At 37.5% G+C, this 20216-nt stretch overlaps 2 protein-coding genes across 7 annotated transcripts in view; both read right to left on the reverse strand.

Moving 5' to 3' along the window:
• The window catches only part of mocs1 (molybdenum cofactor synthesis 1), a 42146-nt gene extending 42014 nt beyond the window's left edge, over positions 1–132 (reverse strand). Inside the window, exon 1 of one of the 3 annotated variants that reach the window (XR_013817715.1) lies at positions 1–76. This exon is cut by the window's left edge and continues 199 nt beyond it. Coding sequence is in view for 2 of the 3 variants with exons in the window: in XM_079832469.1 (XP_079688595.1) it covers positions 1–8 (8 nt within the window). In the remaining variant the exon portion in view is untranslated. The other 2 variants (XM_079832469.1, XM_079832470.1) reach the window with 2 other exon arrangements.
• Positions 133–5824: 5692 nt separating this feature from the next.
• fosl2 (FOS like 2, AP-1 transcription factor subunit) lies at positions 5825–19970 on the reverse strand. Of its 4 annotated transcripts, none has more exons than XM_079832474.1 (5): positions 19760–19926; positions 19345–19434; positions 14210–14464; positions 12895–13014; positions 5825–8678 (listed from the first exon to the last, which is right to left on the reverse strand). In XM_079832474.1, the coding sequence occupies exons 3-5, from the start codon at positions 14447–14449 to the stop codon at positions 8121–8123; spliced, it is 918 nt and encodes a 305-aa protein (XP_079688600.1). In that variant the 5' UTR covers positions 14450–14464; positions 19345–19434; positions 19760–19926; the 3' UTR covers positions 5825–8120. The 4 variants fall into 4 exon arrangements, with proteins under 4 accessions (XP_079688600.1, XP_079688598.1, XP_079688599.1 ...); XM_079832475.1 differs by having other exon boundaries at positions 5831–8678; positions 12895–13002; positions 19760–19957; XM_079832472.1 differs by having other exon boundaries at positions 19345–19970.
• Between the last annotated feature and the right edge of the window lie 246 nt (positions 19971–20216).

The raw sequence follows: 20216 nt of genomic DNA on the forward strand, positions 1-20216 counted from the left end.
GCCATCATACAAGCAGAAATGGCAGTCTGTGTTGAAACGGGAGCATTATCTGCTCGCCTTGAGGCTGCGATAAACTTGACATGCAGTTCGCTTGGAACATCCACGGGAGGGCGTGTCTTTGCGCAACCAATCAACGTCGAGGAAAATAAACACGAACTATGGGCGATGTAGTTTCTCGACTGTGAACTACAAACAACGAAAATGTACGAAATTTCGACTCGAGAGTCGGATTCAAGTGAAACTAACCTAACCAATGTTACACACACACCAAACGCCACCAGAAAATGTACTGATGTTTGTGTTGTACTGCACACAATGTTTAACAACTGTGTGTCTTGACATTCTGGTAATAAAGTGCGGTTAATAATTTCACAGTGCTTTGGAGTTTGACCTCATATGACGCAGGTCAACATGCTGTTGATCACATGCAGCTAAGAGATGGAATGATTTGAGCTCTTATTGTTTTTCTAAAATGAATATGAAATGTAATCTATGCATTAAGGATGTCATTTGTCTTTTTGAAAACCCAAACAAATCTTTAGAATCTTCTATTCTAAAGTTTTATTTTTTACAAACAAAGGTTTCTTAAGAAAATTCCTACTTTTATAGACTTCTTATGCGAAGTAGAGTATTTAATCAAATCACTAAGAATAATTAAAAATAGAAAATGTACATATTTTGATGAAATATAGTGAGATATTTCATGTTACATGATTATTTTATGGGTGTGTTCTTTTTATTTAAATTTTTATTATTATTTATTTTTCTCTCTGTATGTTCCGTTCTTTTTATTTCTTTCCATTTTTGAAATAATAATGCAAATAAATATTTTGATTGATTGATTGATTTAAATGATACTGTTTGCATCTGTTTTTGTTGAGTATCAGATATTTATGTTTTATATGAGAGTGGTTTTCAATCTGTGGGCCGTCATATACTATTAATAAAAAATAATAATGTTGTTAATATATGTAAACAAATGTCTAATTAAATATAATAATTATATAATGAAATAATGAAAAATAGATATTAAAGCCCCCATTGACTACCATATAGGGGGGTAGTCTAGTCAATGGGGGGGCGAGATCTGCTTGGTTACAAACATTCTTCTGAATATCTTCCTCTGTGTTCAACAGAAGAAAGAAGCTCATACAGATTTGGATCAACTCGAGGATGAGTAAATGATGACTGAATTTTCATTTTTGGGTGAATTAACCCTTTCAGGCTAGAGCATCCGATCTGATTCTGGAACTGGCTCAGTAACCCAATCTACATTTTCTGTTTATTAGCTGTTTTTCAATAAAGTTAACAAACTCTGTTTGTCAACCAACGCGACACAAATATAGTCTGGTCTGGTCAATCTCTTGCAGTGGGCCGACGTGTTGGAAAAGGTGGGGAACCACTGACATGAGAATATGGAGCTCACACTTGAGGACAAAAACATCTCAGTTTTATTCAGAGGCTCAAACGAAGCAAAAATATACTGCAGTACTGATATGACCAAAAAAGAAGAAATTCTGATAGCTTGTTGTAAATCAATGAGATCTTAATAACAGTAGCCTACACTCTAAAAAATGCTGGGTTAAAACAACCCAATCGCTGGGTTAAAAGGTTGTTTAAACCCAAAGATTGGGTTGCAACCGATTAGGTTGTTTTAACCCAGAGATTGGGTTGTTTGGGTTGTTTTAACCCAGAGATTGTGTTGTTTTAACCCAGCGATTGGGTTGTTTTAACCCAGAGATTGAGTTGTTTTAACCCAGAGATTGGGTTGTTTGGGTTGTTTTAACCCAGAGATTGTGTTGTTTTAACCCAGCGATTGGGTTGTTTTAACCCAGAGATAGGGTTGTTTTAACCCAGAGATAGGGTTGTTTTAACCCAGCAATTGGGTTGTTTGGGTTGTTTTAACCCATAGATTGGGTTGTTTTAACCCAGCGATTGGGTTGTTTTAAACCAGAGATAGAGATTGTGTTGTTTTAACCCAGCGATTGGGTTGTTTGGGTTGTTTTAACCCAGCAATTGTGTTGTTTTAACCCAGAGATTGGGTTGTTTTAACCCAGCGATTGGGTTGTTTGGGTTGTTTTAACCCAGAGATTGGGTTGTTTTAACCCAGCGATTGGGTTGTTTTAACCCAGAGATAGAGATTGTGTTGTTTTAACCCAGCGATTGGGTTGTTTTAACCCAGAGATTGAGTTGTTTTAACCCAGCAATTGGGTTGTTTGGGTTGTTTTAACCCAGAGATTGGGTTGTTTTAACCAAGCGATTGGGTTGTTTTAACCCAGAGATTGGGTTGTTTTAACCAAGCAATTGGGTTGTTTTAACCCAACGATTGGGTTGTTTGGGTTGTTTTAACCCAGCGATTGGGTTGTTTTAACCCAGAGATTGGGTTGTTTTAACCCAGAGATTGGGTTGTTTTAACCCAGAGATAGAGATTGTGTTGTTTTAACCCAGCGATTGGGTTGTTTTAACACAGAGATTGAGTTGTTTTAACCCAGCAATTGGGTTGTTTTAACCCAGAGATTGGGTTGTTTTAACCCAGCAATTGGGTTGTTTTAACCCAGCGATTGGGTTATTTTAAGCAAGCATTTAACCTAACCGCTGGGTTAAAAGAACACAATCGCTGGGTTTGTCCATTTTCAACCCAACTTGGGTTGTTTTTAACCCAGCATTTTTTTTAAAGTGTACTTGCATAAAATGCATATAAATGTGTCTCTCTGTCTCCCAGAATGACGTCTTGGTAAGATTATATTTAAATACTTAGTTTTATTGATCAACGCTTTCAAAACATATAATGCAATGCAATACAATGATGATCGAGATATAAACAAATAAACATTTCTCAAAAGCCTGATGCAGGTCACTATATTTGTAATTTTTCTATTATTTATTGCGATCACAATGTGAAGAGACGAGACCATAGGGTTGAGGTAAGGCTCCTTTGATTTGATTTTCCTCTGAACCACTAGATGGCACACACACACTGCCTGCAGTCGGGGCTAAAGACACACACATTAACATGATAAACAGCTGGATGACTTTTCCATTTGTTGACATGACATGGTTAGATTCAGATGGGAAATGTCATATATTTAGTTGGGTGTCCACTTAATTACCATATTTATAAAGAAAACATCATATTTAAATATTTGATATTAATCATATCATAAAAGTTACTAATTTAAATCCATATTAAATTACAGGATCTCCTTCAATGCACTCAGAATTTTTACTTAGATTTAAAATGATTTAGTTTCTATATTTTCAAAATATATTTCTATATTAACATATTTTAATGCCAGCACATTTATTGAACAAAAATGAATTATCAAAATAGTTAAAACTTTGCTAAAGTGAACAAGTATTTACTTAGAAATTATCAAAAACATTACATAATCCAAAGTATTTGTATGAATACTGTGTGTCTGTGGGGTAAAAGGCCCACATCGCCACCTCATACATTTATACGATTAAAAAAAAAAAAAAAAAAAAGGATGATTTATTTTCACACAGAATCTGTTGCTCCATCAATGTTCAATACAATTTTCTGCAATCATATACTATGGCAGTAATGAAAAGCACATTTTTCTTAAGGTGTGGCTTTAGTTGTACCCTATCACAAAAAGTTCTTATGAAAAACATCCGTAACAAAATTATGAGAAACATACAGTAAGATTTCATTTTTCGAAAGAACCATTCCTAGTTTGTTTATAATAATTTCAGTATAATTTAATTTGATTATAGGCCTTTAAAAACTTAAATGTGTTAAATTTGAAACAGCAATGTTGAAGACAGAAACATTTAAATAATGTCATAAACATGTATGTAGCACTCTTGAACCACTAAGTGGCAGTATAACTCCACGGTGTAGTGTATCGTTGTTAATTCATTTCAAATACTACCATTTTGTGGTCCTTAATCTCTTAACCTGCGCCCCTATTTTTGAGAATTTACTGAAAACGACATACCCAAATAAAAATGTCTGCAGCTCTTAAACCCTATGGTCTATATTCATAAATCTGGTCTTATTGTAAACTAGACACTTGAAATTGTGTTACCCAAGAGTCATAATAACTCAAAGTATAGGAACAGAGTAAAACAAGGTAAAATATACATGTAAGTGAATCACTTTTATTTAATTATTGAAATTCACTTAGGGAAAAAATTATGAGACTTTAATGTTAAAGGGTTAGTTCACCCAAAAATGAAAATAATGTCATTTATTACTCACCCTCATGCCGTTCCACACCCGTAAGACCACCTTCGGAACACAAATGAAGATATTTTTGTTGAAATCTGAAGGCTCAGTGAGGCCAATTTACACTCTCAAGATCCATTAATGTACTAAAAACATATTTTAATCAGTCCATGTGAGTACAGTGGTTCAATATTAATATTATAAAGTGACAATAATATTTTTGGTGCGCCAAAAAAAACTAAATAATGACTCATATTAAGATAACCGATTTCAAAACACTGCTTCATGAAGCTTCGGAGTCGAATCATGATTCAGATCGCGTGTCAAACGGCAAACTGCTGAAATCACTAGCGCTTTGGCGCTCCGAACCACTGAATCGACTCACTGATTCGATACACTCCGAAGCTTCACGAAGCAGTGTTTTGAAATCGGTTATCACTATTTTACTCGTTATTTAGCTTTTTTTTGGCGCACCAAAAATGTTATCGTTGCTTTATAATATTAATATTGAACCACTGTACTCACATGGACTGATTTAAATATGTTTTTAGTACATTAATGGATCTTGAGAGTGTAAATTGGCCTCACTGAGCCTTCAGATTTCAACAAAAATATCTTCATTTGTGTTCTGAAGATGAACTGAGGTCTTACGGGTGTGGAACGGCATGAGGGTGAGGAATACATGACATTATTTTCATTTTTGGGTGAACTAACCTGAAAATAACCTAAATATAAAACTGAATGTCTGATCATGTTTTGATTCAAATTTGAGGATGATACTCTCAGAAATGTAGCTTCTGTAAGCTTTTATATCAAGAAAAGTCTAGGCGTCAGCAAGTTCAGAACATGAATCTTGAGTGTTTTAGCTTTCAAATGATGCATGGTTTGTAATAGTTGATTCAATATTTTGTATAAAACAAAACAAAAGTACAAACACGCCCCTTTTCATTTCTGACTGTTCACTTTTGTTCACTGCATTTTGAGTCCTCCATTTATCCACAAACCTGACAAATATAGGCCAATATACAGTACATACTGTATGGCCTATAATATATAAATGTTATATGAGTACTGCATACTGGATTTTCCTAAATCTGGCATTAGACTATCAGTATTTTACTTGTAAATTATATACAATTCAGAACTTAGATCTCTGGTATAGCCATCCTTTCAGTCTTAGCATAGAGTTAACACTTTCTAAAGTCATCGACTGGAAACACTGCAATATTTCAGTGTTCAAATCAACAACTGTATAACACAGTTCAACATATAATGTAGGGAGACACAATACACAATTATGCTACATTAGTCTTGTATGAGCAATTATTTTATCATAAAAGATTAAACACAGCCAACCTGTGCAAATTCATTGGAAAGGGACTATTGAAATATTATCATGTCTAAATATTATTAGAGATGATTACACATCATGTCTTATGAATGATTGACTGCTCCAACACATGCTGTGTGAATCTCATCATTATTATTTATATTCTACCGGAAAACTATTTTATTTTTCAGTGTTGAATCGTGGAGCTGAGAACCATTTGAAAGAGCATAATTCATAAAGTCCTGTGATATATCTGAAATGAGAATTAATGTGCAATAATTCTATACACAGAATACACATCTCAGAATTCAAAACCGATATATTTATTTCAAAATAAAAGATTTCCACACATACACATGAATTTTGGCCTAAAGCTCAACACACAACTGCAAAACAGCCATTAATGCTTTAAATGGACTCAATTCTGACCAAAAATCTCAAACTTGGCAAATCATTTTTAACCTCATACATAATCAATACAAAACTTGATCAGGTGAAATGAGACAATGGGTCATCCATTCATAATATTAACGCAAGATAATGAATGCACCTTTAACCAAAACATCAGTCTGGACATTTGTACTGGATGTGTGTATAGAGCGATTCTTTAAGTTAAATTAAAGCCCAAATTAGTATCCTAACATACAAGTTTATTTATGCATTTTTTTTACATAAAGTGCAGCTTGCTAAATCTTGCAGAAGCCTCTCTGACCTATGAACAGAAAGTGTATTGTACTTAAAACCGTACATACTGAATGTGCTTTACTTCTTCATCCCCATTTATGAAACAATGCTTTTATGTATTCCTCAAAACAAATATCATTGATGTCATTAACACTGCCACGGATAAAGCAAAGCTGTCTATCGAAGTTAGGATGAATAATGCAGAAACCCCAGATGAACTGATGCGTGAAGCAGGTGCATTCGGCCATCTTGTGATTGGTTGAACACAGAAGCACCACATTGCAACAATGAGATATCCAACAAACCCAAAAACACTGTGCACAAATAAATAAATGCACAAGCAAAATACGACTATCCAAAAATACCACTTTGGAAATGTTTTTATTATCATTGTAATAAATTTAAATTACCAAAGGAACAAACACTGCTTTACATATTGCTGTTTTTTGTAGGTTGTTTTCTGTCCTTCAACAGTTAAAGCAATAAAAAAAGAGAGGAAAATACAGAGCGATAAGCAGGACATGTGCAGAAAGCTGTACAGATGGCTTGCTCAAAAATACACAGGGTTCAAAGACCGACAGAGAACAGTTTACAGCACGCTGTCCATAAACATCTTGGGTTTTTTTTGTCTTTTTTTTGGTATTAAATTGGTTTTCGCAACTAGAATCTCTCACACTCGATTTAACAAACACGTCTCTTAGATCCTTGAAAGTTCCTGACATAAATAAGCAACAAAGTCCTTCAAATAGAAGCCACGTTTGTTTTGTTTTCCGTTCGCTGCGTACTGTACAACATACTCCCGTTCACCTTCAGTTATTATCTGACTGTGGCAACAGTAGCCTTGAGATCTCTCCTTCTCCGAGGAATGTTTTTTCAACAAAAATATTGCAATCTTATATGCACAACACGCTTTCTGCATTCCCTGTTTAATCCCTCATTGTAAGGAATGGCGTTTTATTCGATTGTAAGGTTGCTGACAAAGTGCATGGCAATCAAAGCCAACCAGTGTTTCAGGGAGAAGTGCTCATATGGCTGATATATTTGATTCGGTTTAAACCGCACCCTGAAAAAAGGGCCAGTCGAGACACAAAAGTACATATTATAAAAGTAATACATAGTTTGCTCCTTTCTTTTTTATTATTATTATTTGAAAACCACAGTGTGCGCCAATACAAAAGCGGTATTGCCATGTCAGGGTTAGAGGCAGAGCCTAATATGGCTGGAGTTTCCCTCATGTACACCGTTATATTCTGTGTGCAATTGCTTCTAGTAATGCTTGTATGGCTCACTGACACAGACAAAAATCCCTGACAGTAGATTCGCTGATGCTATAAAGTGTTTTTTTTTTTTCTTTGTTTGCTTTACATAACAAAAGCTATGTAAATTTGGCAAATTATCTTAGTGCTTGTGCCGCATATACAAAAAATCAACAAAGGTCAGCATTTTATTATACAAGATGGTTCTTTCGACACTCAGCAGTCAGGCTCATCCAGTGAACCCTAAATATTATAAACAGCAAGAGACAAAATACAATGGGACAATATCCACACGTCACAAATACAAGGAGAATGACGCTTTGAGGGCGTAGTGTCCAATGTCTGATTCTGTACCTATCAAGAATGCAATTTTCAAGCAATCCCCCTCTCTTGTTAGTCAAGCGGTCTTGCTCTTCTGAGGCCGTCTTGCGACGGCGCAATCTTTCCTCCCGCTTTTTTCCTCTTCGTTACAAAACCTCACCACGGAAATAGCAAGTGGGATGCGCACGCACATTTGAAACGACGACAACAAAAACTCTTCTGAAACGAGCAGATTAGCCCTTGAGGGTTCTCGGCTTGGTTGAGGTGAAGTCCCCAATCAAATCCCAGCTGAGTGTGCTCTGGAGATCCACGGGAATGGCGAAAGTCGGGTTTTCCTTCAAAGCGCCAGGAGGGTGGGAGAATTCAGGGAATCTGAGGACTGGTCGCCGCTGCTGCTGCTCCGGCGATGAGCTTTGGAGCAGGACTCCGACGAGGGCGAAGGGCTCTCGGGTTCGAGCATGCTGGGGTACGTGAAGATGAGGCTTGGGTTGTTCGGGGTGGACACCGGGGTGGATGCGGCCACCACGGGTGTGTTCAGGCTGTCTCCGTCAGAGCAATACATGCCCCCACCTAGGCAGATGGGCTTGATGACTGAATGCTGGACTTTGGGGTCCTCCTCATCGTCGTCGTCGTCGTCATCATCTTCCAAAGGCTCCTGTTTAACCACCACTGGGTTGAGAGCATTCATCGGGCCCCGGAGACCCAGGCTGGAGCGCATGTTCAGGGGATGGGGCGCACACTGCTGGGAGTGCAAATTCTGATGGCGTTCTTCCAGGGGCAGTTTGCACACGGGGTTGTGGGCCACCAACATAAACTCCAACTTGTCCTTCTCCTTCTGCAGGGTCTCGATTTCTTTCTGCAGGTCAGCCTTCTCCTCCTCCAACTTCTCTGTTTCCTTGAATGAAAAAAAGAAATACGGATAATTATTTTGCTGCATTTTGCCTGATATTCTTTTGGCTTTTGATTGTCATCAGGATGTTGTTATGTAGTGGTGCTCTTGGTAGTTTCTTAAGCTTTGGGTGTGTTTCGACCGCAGGGTCTAAATGAAGTTCCGGGTAAATATTTCCCCCTCCAAACGGTCGCGAGTGAGTACTTTTTCAAAGTTCGGGAACTTTCGGGGGTGGGACTTGGGCGCTGAACATGCTGATTGGTTGACTCCCCGCAGAATGTTATTTCAAGCGGCATTTTTAAACGTTTTTTGAGAGGTTCGTTCTGCGTTCAGTAAATATCAGTATTGCTCTTTCTGTCTGATGGCGCATGTTGTCTCGGTCAATGTCCGTAGTAGCTGATAATAACATACGTTGTCTTATTTTAAATCTAGCTTTACGAGCTTTCAGAATACGCTTTAGTATCAGTGATCGTCCGTTTACCACAACTGATGTGTGCGTTGATGAGTTGTATGCGAATAAAAATCTAAATTCAATCTGTTCATTATATAAAGCGATCAAGTCTCTTCAGAAAATTTGGACTAAACCATTCAATTCATATGGATTAGCTTTACGATCTCTTTATGAACTTTTTGAAGCGTCAAAGTCATATTTACGTAGGGGTTTTCAAACTTTATGATGCCAAGGACCTAGCCTGGATGCCAGCCGAATTTAGCCCCGCCCACAATTTTTTTTGCTCTGGCAATTCGGTCTGGACTCGCTCCATAGAGGAGTAATTATGCCCCAACAGAAACTGTTCGGACCAATGAAATTGTCAGGGCGAGCTTTAGACGATGATGGACAGATGATCAACAGTAACGTAATCATCCACGTCATCGAAGGCTCTTGGGTTGAATTTGCTCTTATCCTAAACGGAGAACTTGTTCGTATATGCATTCACCTTCACTATTTCTCTCAGAAACGATGATCGTGTTGGTAAGTACTCTGTGTATCCTTAAATAATTTTATTACTGGCAAAGATCGTTTACACTCATCTTTTTCTTGTAACGTTACTTAATCCAGCGTGCGTGCAGACAGGGTTTCCAAGTGTTTTTGCAATGTCGCGCACAATTGCTACTCAAAACTATAGCCCAAAACAATAACTTTCCGGGGTGTTCTCCGGAAAAAAATGGCGTTTGGTTGGCAAAATATGTTATTTTGGCAAGGTTGCCTGCTAAAATTCGCATTTCTGGGTTTAAATAATCACATAATTGGGGTCGCTTCAACCCGCGGACATGGAGAAAAACACGGACTTGGCAACACAGTGCAGTTGAGTTCTGTTGACATTTGACAACTAACGTTACGCGTCGCTCCGTTGCTCTGATTGGTTGTTTCCTGGCTCGGTTGAAACACGTCCCATAATCAAAGCTCAATGGAGCGGTACCAGACTCAAATTCTGACTAGAATTGAGTATGGCCACGCCAGGCTACCAAGGACCCCCAAATATGATGAAACTTTTATGAGGGACCTCCTTCCTAAAATCCATCTATATATTTGTATGTATGAAAAAACATTTAAACTGTAAGATAAGTAGTAAGTGTGACATTATAAATACAACATATTGTTTCCAAACTTAAATCGGCTATGCTTAATGTTGGATGTATAAACCCGAAGAAGAACATTTTCAATTAAAAGGATTTGTATAAGCAACTTTCACAATAAATGTATGTAAGCAGATTACGTAAGCAGATAAAGGGGACTATAGTGAGAAAAATACACTAGAAAGATTAAAAAAAGCAAACATATACTACAATTCTGGAAAATATGTTATACGGCAAGAAAGAAGAGAAACATTTAGAAATGAAACCGTTAGAATATTCGGTAGATTTGATCTGTTTTTGCCTTGTCTTTTTATTCTCTGAAATTTTCTGGGGACCCCTTTCAGTTTAAAAACCCCTGACGTAGATGGCAATGGAGGGACAGAAATCTCTCAGATTCATCAAAAAGACCTTCATTTGTGTTCTGAAGACGATGAAAGTCTTATGGGTTTGGAAAGACATGAGGGTGAGTAATTAATGATGTTTTTGGGTGAACCAACCCTTTAAAAGGTTTGATATATTGCTAGTTGGTTTTCATTTTGCACAACAGTTACGGTAAAATATGTATTTTAGGTATGGGAATGCAATGTTTTGACATTTGGGATATGGTCATTGGGTTATTTTTGATTGGCCATTGGGCTAGTTTTGTTACACAGACCTGCCAACCCTGGGCTTCACATATAATTAAAATAAAATTGGAAACACGATTTGGCTTTGTGCAATTATCAATTCAAATTGAACTCTCAAAGCACTGTAGCAAGAACGCCCACCTATAAACACAAGCAAGTATTTTCCAAATAAATTTAAGCTGCTCACATTCCTTTGTTGCACGGAACGTTTAACACAAAACCAAGTGTTTCGAAACAACCGTCCAAGCGTCCAGAAAGTTCAGAGACTGACATAACAATGTGCCTAGACAGTCAAAGATAAACTGTTGCTGTCTGTGCCTCATTAATTTGGCTAGGAGGAAGAAGGAAGCTAAAATGAAAACAAATGCTCAATTTCCAAAGAAAGAAACACATTGGAAGAAAGGGTTTAGTTATTGTCACAGGAGATACAGTTCCTTATTTGGTGAGGAATGAAGCCGAGAGTGGGGGAAGGGACGAGGGAAGACAGCAGTGTGTGGGGTTTGATGGTTAGCTGCGGTTTCCTCCTCGAACAATATCAGATGTTTGCTTCCCTCCAACCCCCTGTAGCACATTCCTCCGTCATGTTTCAGGTCTGACAGCCTGAGAGATGCCATTATAAAGCTGAGTAGTTCAATTACAGCCGGCATTGTCTGGGACTCGGGGCATTCCCGAAGCTGCCAGACAACACTGGTCTTCTGTGGTCGTTAAAAAATGTCTTTTTAGGGTCCCTTCAGCTTTTAAACACTGAGAATTGCATGGATATAAGTCCAATATCTGTGTGCATTTCATTTGGGGTATTTGGTAAACATGTTTCCCCATTGTGCTTGTAATTTTAGGAAATTGAGTATCTATTTACACTAACTCCGCCCACTGACGTCTGGTTGGACCAGACAAAATTATGGAAGATGATGTATTAGTGGTGTAGCGGTGAGGCGCGTGGCAGAAAGTTTTGACGCAAACTGACTCGAGTTGGAATACGCCTTTTGCTGAACTCGCTCTACTCCCTTTTCCCCATCACTTATCAGATCAGAAAGGCATTTATTTTCAATAGAAACGAATATTCGAAAAGTGGAAATAAAGTGTGTTTAATAAGAAAGTGTTTATCAGTTACACTGTACAAAAAAAAATCAGGTCTCCAATTGAAAATTTTCTATGATCTAAATTTTTTAGTTGGCCAAATTGAATTTCTGTGAATTAAATTGCATCAATTCACAGAAATTAAATTTGGCTAACTAAAAAATTTTGATGTGATCGGTCACTAGAACATTTTCAATTGGAGACCTGAATTTTTTTACAGTGTAGGGAGGGCTTTATTGTCCCAATAAGGTGGCATCCATTCAATCATTTTAATAAATACAATAATTTACACTCTATTGCATACGTTTAATGTAGAACAACACTGAGGTGCAAATAGTATCTGACACTATTTATAAGTATAAATAGCATCTAGCTACTATTCACTGTTATTGCAAAGAAAATAGCTCTATTTCTACATAGTGTGAATAGCATATCGCTAAGAAAATGCTGCTATTTTCACTCAGGGCCAGATTTACTAACAGCTCGCTCCAGCGCAAACCCTCTTTTGGTGCTAAAAAACGACTGTCAGGATTTACTAAAGACACGCAGTGATAAATTAGCGCTGAAAAAGCATGGACAGAGTTATTTTTGCGGCTGATCTTATTGCATATGCATTTGTAGGAGTTTCCCTTTCAGACGCAAAATTTATGGGAGGAGAGTATTTAATTTTTTATTTACTAAGGTTTGTGCTGCGCCATTATTTAGCGTCCAAAAAAGCATGTCTTAAATTAGACGCTAACTGGCAGATTGTGTTGGTCTTTATGAAAATGATCCGGCTCTGTCTATGTTCTTTAATGTGCGTTTCATCAGTAGATCACACACTGAACCTTACACTCCTATCTGCGCTTTTTTAGAAATGCACCGTTTAGTAAATCTGGCCCTTAGTGTAAGTAGCATCTATCACTATCTGCACTACAGTGCACTTGCATTAGAAAACTCACCCCTTGCAGCATCTCGGTCAATTCTCTTCGGCGGTTCCGACATTTTGCCGCAGCTAGTTTGTTTCTTTCTCGCCTGACTCTCCGTTTCTCTTCTTCCTCAGGGGTGAGCTGCAGATAAAACTAGGAGTGAGATTTCCCAGTTGTGTGTCAGAATTCATTGTGATGTAAAACATAAAATAAAATCAATCTTTTCATTTCAGATGCACTTCGTACAATAGGGGTGAATTCAGGTTGATTGGGACACATTTTGCCATTGAGAAGTGTCCCAATCAACCTGAATTCACCCTAGTTTCTAAGCAGCTTCACAGTAATAAACAAGGCAATAACATATGTGAGCCTGGACCACAAAATGAGTCTCACGGGTATAATTGTGAATAGCCAACAATACATTGTATGGGTCAAAATTATCCATTTTTCTTTTATGCCAAAAATCATTAAGATATTAAGTAAAGATCATGTTCCATGAAGATATTTAGTAAATTTCCTACTGTAAATATATCATATAAATGTATTATTAGTAGTAATATGCATTGCTAAGGACTTCATTTGGACAATTTTAAAGTCGATTTTCTCAATAGTTCGATTTTTTTGCACCCTCAGATTCCAGATTTTCAAATAGTTGTATCTCAGCCAAATATTGTCCTAACAAACCATGCATCAATGGGAAGCTTATTTATTTCATGCAAAAAGAATGACCCTTATGACTGGGTCACATATTAATGTTGCACAATTATGGAAACAAAGCTGTAGACTGCAAAAAAATGCTCTTCTTACTTAGTATTTTTGTCTTGTTTCCAGTCCAAATATCAAAAAAATTATTTACTAGATAAGTAAAATGACATAAGATATTTTTTTTCTTGTTTTCTTGAAAATAAAATAAAAATTAAGTGAGTTTCTGCTTAAAACAAGCAATCTGCCAATGGGGTGAGAAAAATAATCTTGTTTCTTGTTTCTGTCCCAAACTGATGGTGTTTTCTCACCCCATTGGCAGATTGCTTGTTTTAAGCAAAAACTTGCTTCATTTAGATTTTTTTCTATGTCATTTTACTTCTCTAGTAAATGCATCTTGATTTAAGAATTTTTAGATATTTGGACTGGAAACAAGAAAGAAAAAAATAAATAAATAAGAAGAGCATTTTTTGCAGTGTAAAGCAGCTCCAAAAAAGACAATAGTGTCATTATTCAATGATTTAATAGATTTGTTTTTGTGCTATATATCACTGTAAAGCTGCTTTGAAACAATCTGTGTTGAAAGCGCCTCAAAATGGAGGTGACTTGACTTGAGGTTTTGTTGGTTTGATTTGGCAAGACTAACCTGTTCGTCCCGCTTGCGTCGACCACGGGCGTCGCCGATGGACCGGATGACCCCGGGCCGTGTGAGAGCCGTGTGGCCGAGGAGGCTCGGGCCGCTGGACACAGACAGGCCGTACGGGTGAGGCCGGGAATACGGATTAGACATGGATGTGATTACTGTGGGCTGAACCATCCACTGCAGGTCCTGACTGGTGGTTATGGCATTAATCGTTGGGATAAAGGCACTGCTAGAGCCAGGCATGTCTACTCTGTACTTCTGTGGAGAAAAGAAGAAATGTGTTAGGATTAAGCGATTCTCTTATGGTGATGAAACTCTGGATTAAGATGTACTTTCACCGTACGCTAAACACTGTGTGATTCACTTTTGGTCTTTGTTACTGCAGTCCGCCCACTTTTGAGCCCTTTTCTAAATTCCCATCATCACAGACTAATGAATCATTACGCGTGCTGCCTCGCTCCTCGCCCTCTTGACTGCTTGACCCCCAGAGCGACAGGGTGACACACTCACGGTGAATCATGGGAAAGCCCACAATCCTCCCTGACAGAAGCCGACCGGGCTTAGAAAGTAGTAGCATAAGTGATGCAACGGGCCACAGATTCACCGCTGTGTGGGAATACAACAGGTGTGTGTTTTTGAAGAAACAAGCCTCTTATAAGAAGGTGCAAATGACTTCTAAGAAGAACTCATTGTTTACAATAACCTTTGCATGTCTTGTTTCTCTTTAATGCAAACTGTCTTTTAACTTTTTTTAGGTTAAATGTGCAATTATTAGAATACGTTTAATAAAACCTCAATGTCGAAGTTTATGCTACTGGTAATCTTTTCTTTTCTGTTGGTGAACAGATTTATATGCAATAATCGGTAACACTTTATTTAACAGCATCATTGTTACACATGTAATAACTATAAATTATGCATAATTAATCACATGCAACTAACCCTCAGTAAGTACAAGTAATTAATATTACTCATTAATATTGTAACAAAGACACTTTAAAATAAAGTGGAACCCAATAGTCTAATCACAGGCAACACTTTATATTAGAGGCCCAAAATTAATTTTTTTGAATGTATTGTGTAATTATTTTTACCTGCTGAATACAATTATACTATACATGGTTACACTTTATTTTAAGGTGTAATTGTTACACGTTACTATACACTCTAAAAAATACTGGTTAAAAATAACCTAAGTTGGGTTGAAAATGGACTAACCCAGCATTTGGGTTGTTTTAACCCAGCGGTTGAGTTAAATGTTCGCTTAAAACAACCCAATCGCTGGGTTAAAACAACCCAATTGCTGGGTTAGTCCTTTTTCAACCCAACTTGAGTTATTTTTAACCCAGCATTTTTTATAGTGTAGTAATAACTATAAATTATGCATAATTAATTAACCCTCAACCAAACCCGATAGTAAGTACAAGTAAATCATATTACTCACTACTTAAATGTATAATTACAGTGTGCACTTTAAAATAAAGTGTAACTCAATAATAATTTAATCACAGGCAACAATAAAATATTAGAGGCCCAAAATGTATTTTGTAATTATTTTAACCTGCTGAATACAATTGTTCTATACATGGTTACACTTTATTTGACGGTGTCATTGTTACAGTGTAATTATATATTTAAGTACTGAGTAATATTAATTAATGTAGGGTTATGGTTTGGTTGAGAGTTGGTTGCATGCAATTATGCATAATTTACTGTTATATGCATGAAACATATGTCAAATAAAGTGGTTACACTTTATTTTAAAGTGTCTTTGTTACATTGTAATTACACAGTTAAGTACTGAGTAATATACTCAGTAACTACTATAGGGTTAGCATGTAATCATGCATAATTTATAGTTATTACTATAGTAAGTAACATATGTAACAATGACACTTTAAAATAAAGTGTTACCGAACTATTTTAATCAGCAATTAACATTAATTGCCATTACAGATATGAATGAATGCTCAGTTTTTAAATAGATTCCAGTGATAGTTAATGACTTACAAACAAGCATTACCCAAATAGTCATTGGAAAATACACCCAAATTATATTATTTTGGGAACATTTTATTTTACAATGTCATATGTTACATACAGTTACTATAGTAATAAATATAAATTATGCACGAAACTAAACCAAATCCTAATTCCTAACCCTATAGTAAGTACATGTAGGTGATTAATATTACTTTACTAGTACTTAAATGTATAATTACTGGGAGAAATAAAGTGTAAGCTGGTTTTTACATATAAATGCTGAATCATGTTATGAGACTGCTCGCCTGTTCCTCTCCGCCGGGAAACTGTGCTGGATCTCGTGCCAGCACATTCCTCCACCAAATTCCATTCCATTCACACATTTCTGGAGGGATTTTAACGGGAAACTGACTTCATGTGATGGGCAAAGTTCACCACAAATCATTTGGAGGCGACTGAATTACTGGGAAATAACAGCAATCATTACACGAAAATAAAACACAAGCGTTATTTTACAGCATAAAGGCTGTAACGAGTTTTATTTGATCACTAGTGTTGCTTTAACAGGGATAGTTTTCCACGGTAAAGGATTGCGAAAGACTCCAGGAACTGACGCGTTTGTTTCCCACTGAAATCCATGACGAAACACCAGGAAGATCAACACAGCACACATTGAATCCTTCTCTGATGTGTTGCGAAATAGCCCTTCTCTTGAAATACACCCGAATCCCATCCACTTGATTTCCCCCCCCCGAAGAAGTGAAAGCAACACACGCTGGAATCGAAAGGGGGCAGTTTAGTAGCTAAAACAGCAACCCTACAAGAGGAGATGATGCTCGGGAGTTTCTGACAGGAGCAGTTAAACCTTACAGATGTGATTAAAATACCAGCGTCTGGGGAACAAGCTGCCAAATTGACCCGGGACACAAGCTCTTATTCATTCACTGAGAACCAGAGCGGGGAAATAAAGCCTAAAACACTTCATGGAGAGGAGATGCTAGCCTAACACTTCACTTGAAACATGCATTTTAATGCAATACTCTTGGTATGACCATAACATCACTGGAAAAAATGCTGGGTTAAAAACAACCCACGTTGGGTTGAATTGGACAAACCCAGCGATTGGGTTGTTTTAAGCAAACATGTAACCCAACCGCTAGGCTAAAACAACCCATTCACTGGGTTAAAACAACCCAATTGCTGAGTTTGTCCATTTTCAACCCAACTTGGGTTGTTTTTAACCCAGCATTAGCTAATTATTATAGCCTAATAATAACTGTGGTTAACATATAAATGATTATAAAATGAGTTGTAAGACATAAGAATACCATTATTAAGCTTCTAATAAAGTGTGATTCTTTACTACTTTCGCTAACACTATTTTACAGTGTCATTGTTACATATGTTACAGTTACTATAGTAATAAATATGAATTATGCATAATTACATGCAACTAACCCTCAACCAAACCATAATCCTAACCCTGTAGTTACTTAATATTACTACACTCTAAAAAATGCTGGGTTAAAAATAACCCAAGTTGGGTTGAAAATGGACAAACCCAGCAATTGGGTTGTTTTAACCCAGCGGTTAGGTTAAATGTTTGCTTAAAACAACCCAATTGCTGGGTTAAAACAACCCAAACGCTGGGTTTGTCCATTTTCAACCCAGCATTTTACTTAAATGTATAATTAGTGTAACAAAGACACCTTAAAATAAAGTGTAACCCGACTTTATTTCTTTTAACATGGACAATTCTGTGAGTCTGTGAGTTTTTGTCCATGCATAAAGTTGCATAAATCCCATTACTGTATATTAAAAACCTGCATTTATTGAAGTATAACCAATTATTGTTTTGCAAGTAAATTGAATGTAATCAAACAAGGCACAGCCATATTTAATTCACCTTATTGGTCAGTTCATTCAAATGTACAAGCCCAAAGTTTGTCGTGTTGTAGTTAGGCTGCATTGCATGCCCTCTTTGCTCATATTTACTTTTTCCATAGGCTACTCGAAATCTGATTGGCTTTCTTTTCTCCAACTTCACAGTTCGACTACGGACAAATTAAAAGCTATTTTCAGATAAGCAAAATGACAACTGCACATGTTCTGAAGCTTAGTAAAGTGCAGTCGCCGTGTGGAAGTCCCGGAAGTGTGGCATTCTGCGGCCACTGCGCGCGCACTCTCCGTGGGTTTATTTCACATTACGCACGCCACCCACGCCACTGCTGCCCTTATCCGACGAGATGCCTAATTCCACGGAAACGTAATGTTATAAGTGCCAACATGCGATACCTTACCAAAACGATAGATTGCAGGAAGCCAAAATAACTCGCGTATTAAGAGAGCGAGACGGATTCCTCTGAGAGGATTTTACGCGTTTTGCGCAGATGCGTATGTCCTCCCTCCATGCTCTTTTTGAAAATGATGATCAGATACGATTTTAAAAGCAATACAAATAGTTATAGATAAAAAAAAGTGGCACACACACACACACAGGTAGCCTATATTTATATAGCTAGGCTACTTATGGCGCATCGTCCGTCTGTTCCCACACACACTAATAGAATGTCCAGTTTTGAAGCACAAACTTGTATTGCTTTTTAAACGCCACTGAATGTGGTTCAAGTTGCATAATGAAAACGACAACCTGCAAGTTTGGTCTCATTTTACATCGCAGTTTATGCATGACTTTAATCTGTGCTAATTTAATTACATATTGCTATTTATGTTTACTGCAATAGCATGATGTGTGAAGCTATAAGTGCACATTGTAACACTCTAAAATTGCATGTGTGGGTCAAATATGGACAAACCCACCGGTGGGTTTAACATTTTAAATTCAAAAATGTAAACTAACGGCTTGGTTTGTCCATATACGGTCAAATATGGACAAAACTCAACCGTTGGGTTTAAACTTTTAATTATAAAATTTAAATGTGGACAAACCCAACCGTCGGGTTTACAAATGTAATTTAAAATTTTAAACTAACGGTTGGGTTTGTCCATATGGGTCAGAAATGGACAAAGCTCAACCGTTGGGTTTAAAAATTCAAAAATTTAAAACCAACGGTTGGATTATTTATGATAACGGCAGGCCTGTTTAGGTAAAGCCGAAGATGTGAAGTGCAATCAGGAGACGGAGACTCTGGCACCTGGTAGGAGGCAGGGATGGGGCTGGTGTCCGGGTGCGCCGGTGAGCTGCTGCTGCCGCGGGAGGACGTGTCGTATGTCCCGGCGTAATCCTGGTACATGATCCAGGGAAAGAGGGGGAAATTTTCAGAAGCTTGGTAATGAATTCCCACACGACCAGTGTCTTCAGTGGCACAAAAAAGCACGTCCAAGCAATTTGTAATTCTACAAATGATATCCAAAATAGGCTACTTTAATGCTCAGTGTGTCAAATCCAGGCATAATATTCTATTAGCCTATTAGTGAAGCCAGCGATCTCTTTAATAGTCCAACAAATTGATGTTCCCGTGTAAAACTAATGTCTAATAATCATCGCTACTGAGATGTTCTGCTAGAACCAGGTGGAGAAAAAAAAAGAAAAATCTGTGAAGCACCTACTTTTCTTCAGTGAACTCTTTCAGGTTTAGTCCTGTCCCTATAGCAGTGACTCACGGCAGGGATGAGTGTACCGCTCTGGACTTTGTTGAACTGATTTTGGCGACCAGGTGAACTTCAGCGCTACTTCTACAGGTCCCGTCGTTCGCTGGATGACTCACTTCAATGGCTCTACTCTACTTCGTTGCTCCGCTTATCAACGCCAACCTATGTCTACGCGTCACAGCCTTGATAAGTCGCACGGCAAAATAGGGGTTTCAACATGTACGTTTCAGAGCATTGTGCCGGACTTTACAGTTCCCTGAAGGTTTTATGAAACAATATTGATACATTTTGAATTACAAATTATATTCAGCAAAAGGAGAACTTGTTTAAGGTGTGTTAATTTGTTGTAAACATGTTTGTGTGCACCGGCCACCCCCATTTCACAGTTGGAATCGACCATTGACGCATGTTTCCA

This window comes from Gobio gobio (assembly GCF_949357685.1).
Source record: "Gobio gobio genome assembly, chromosome: 13".
NCBI classification, from domain to species: Eukaryota; Metazoa; Chordata; class Actinopteri; order Cypriniformes; family Gobionidae; genus Gobio; species Gobio gobio.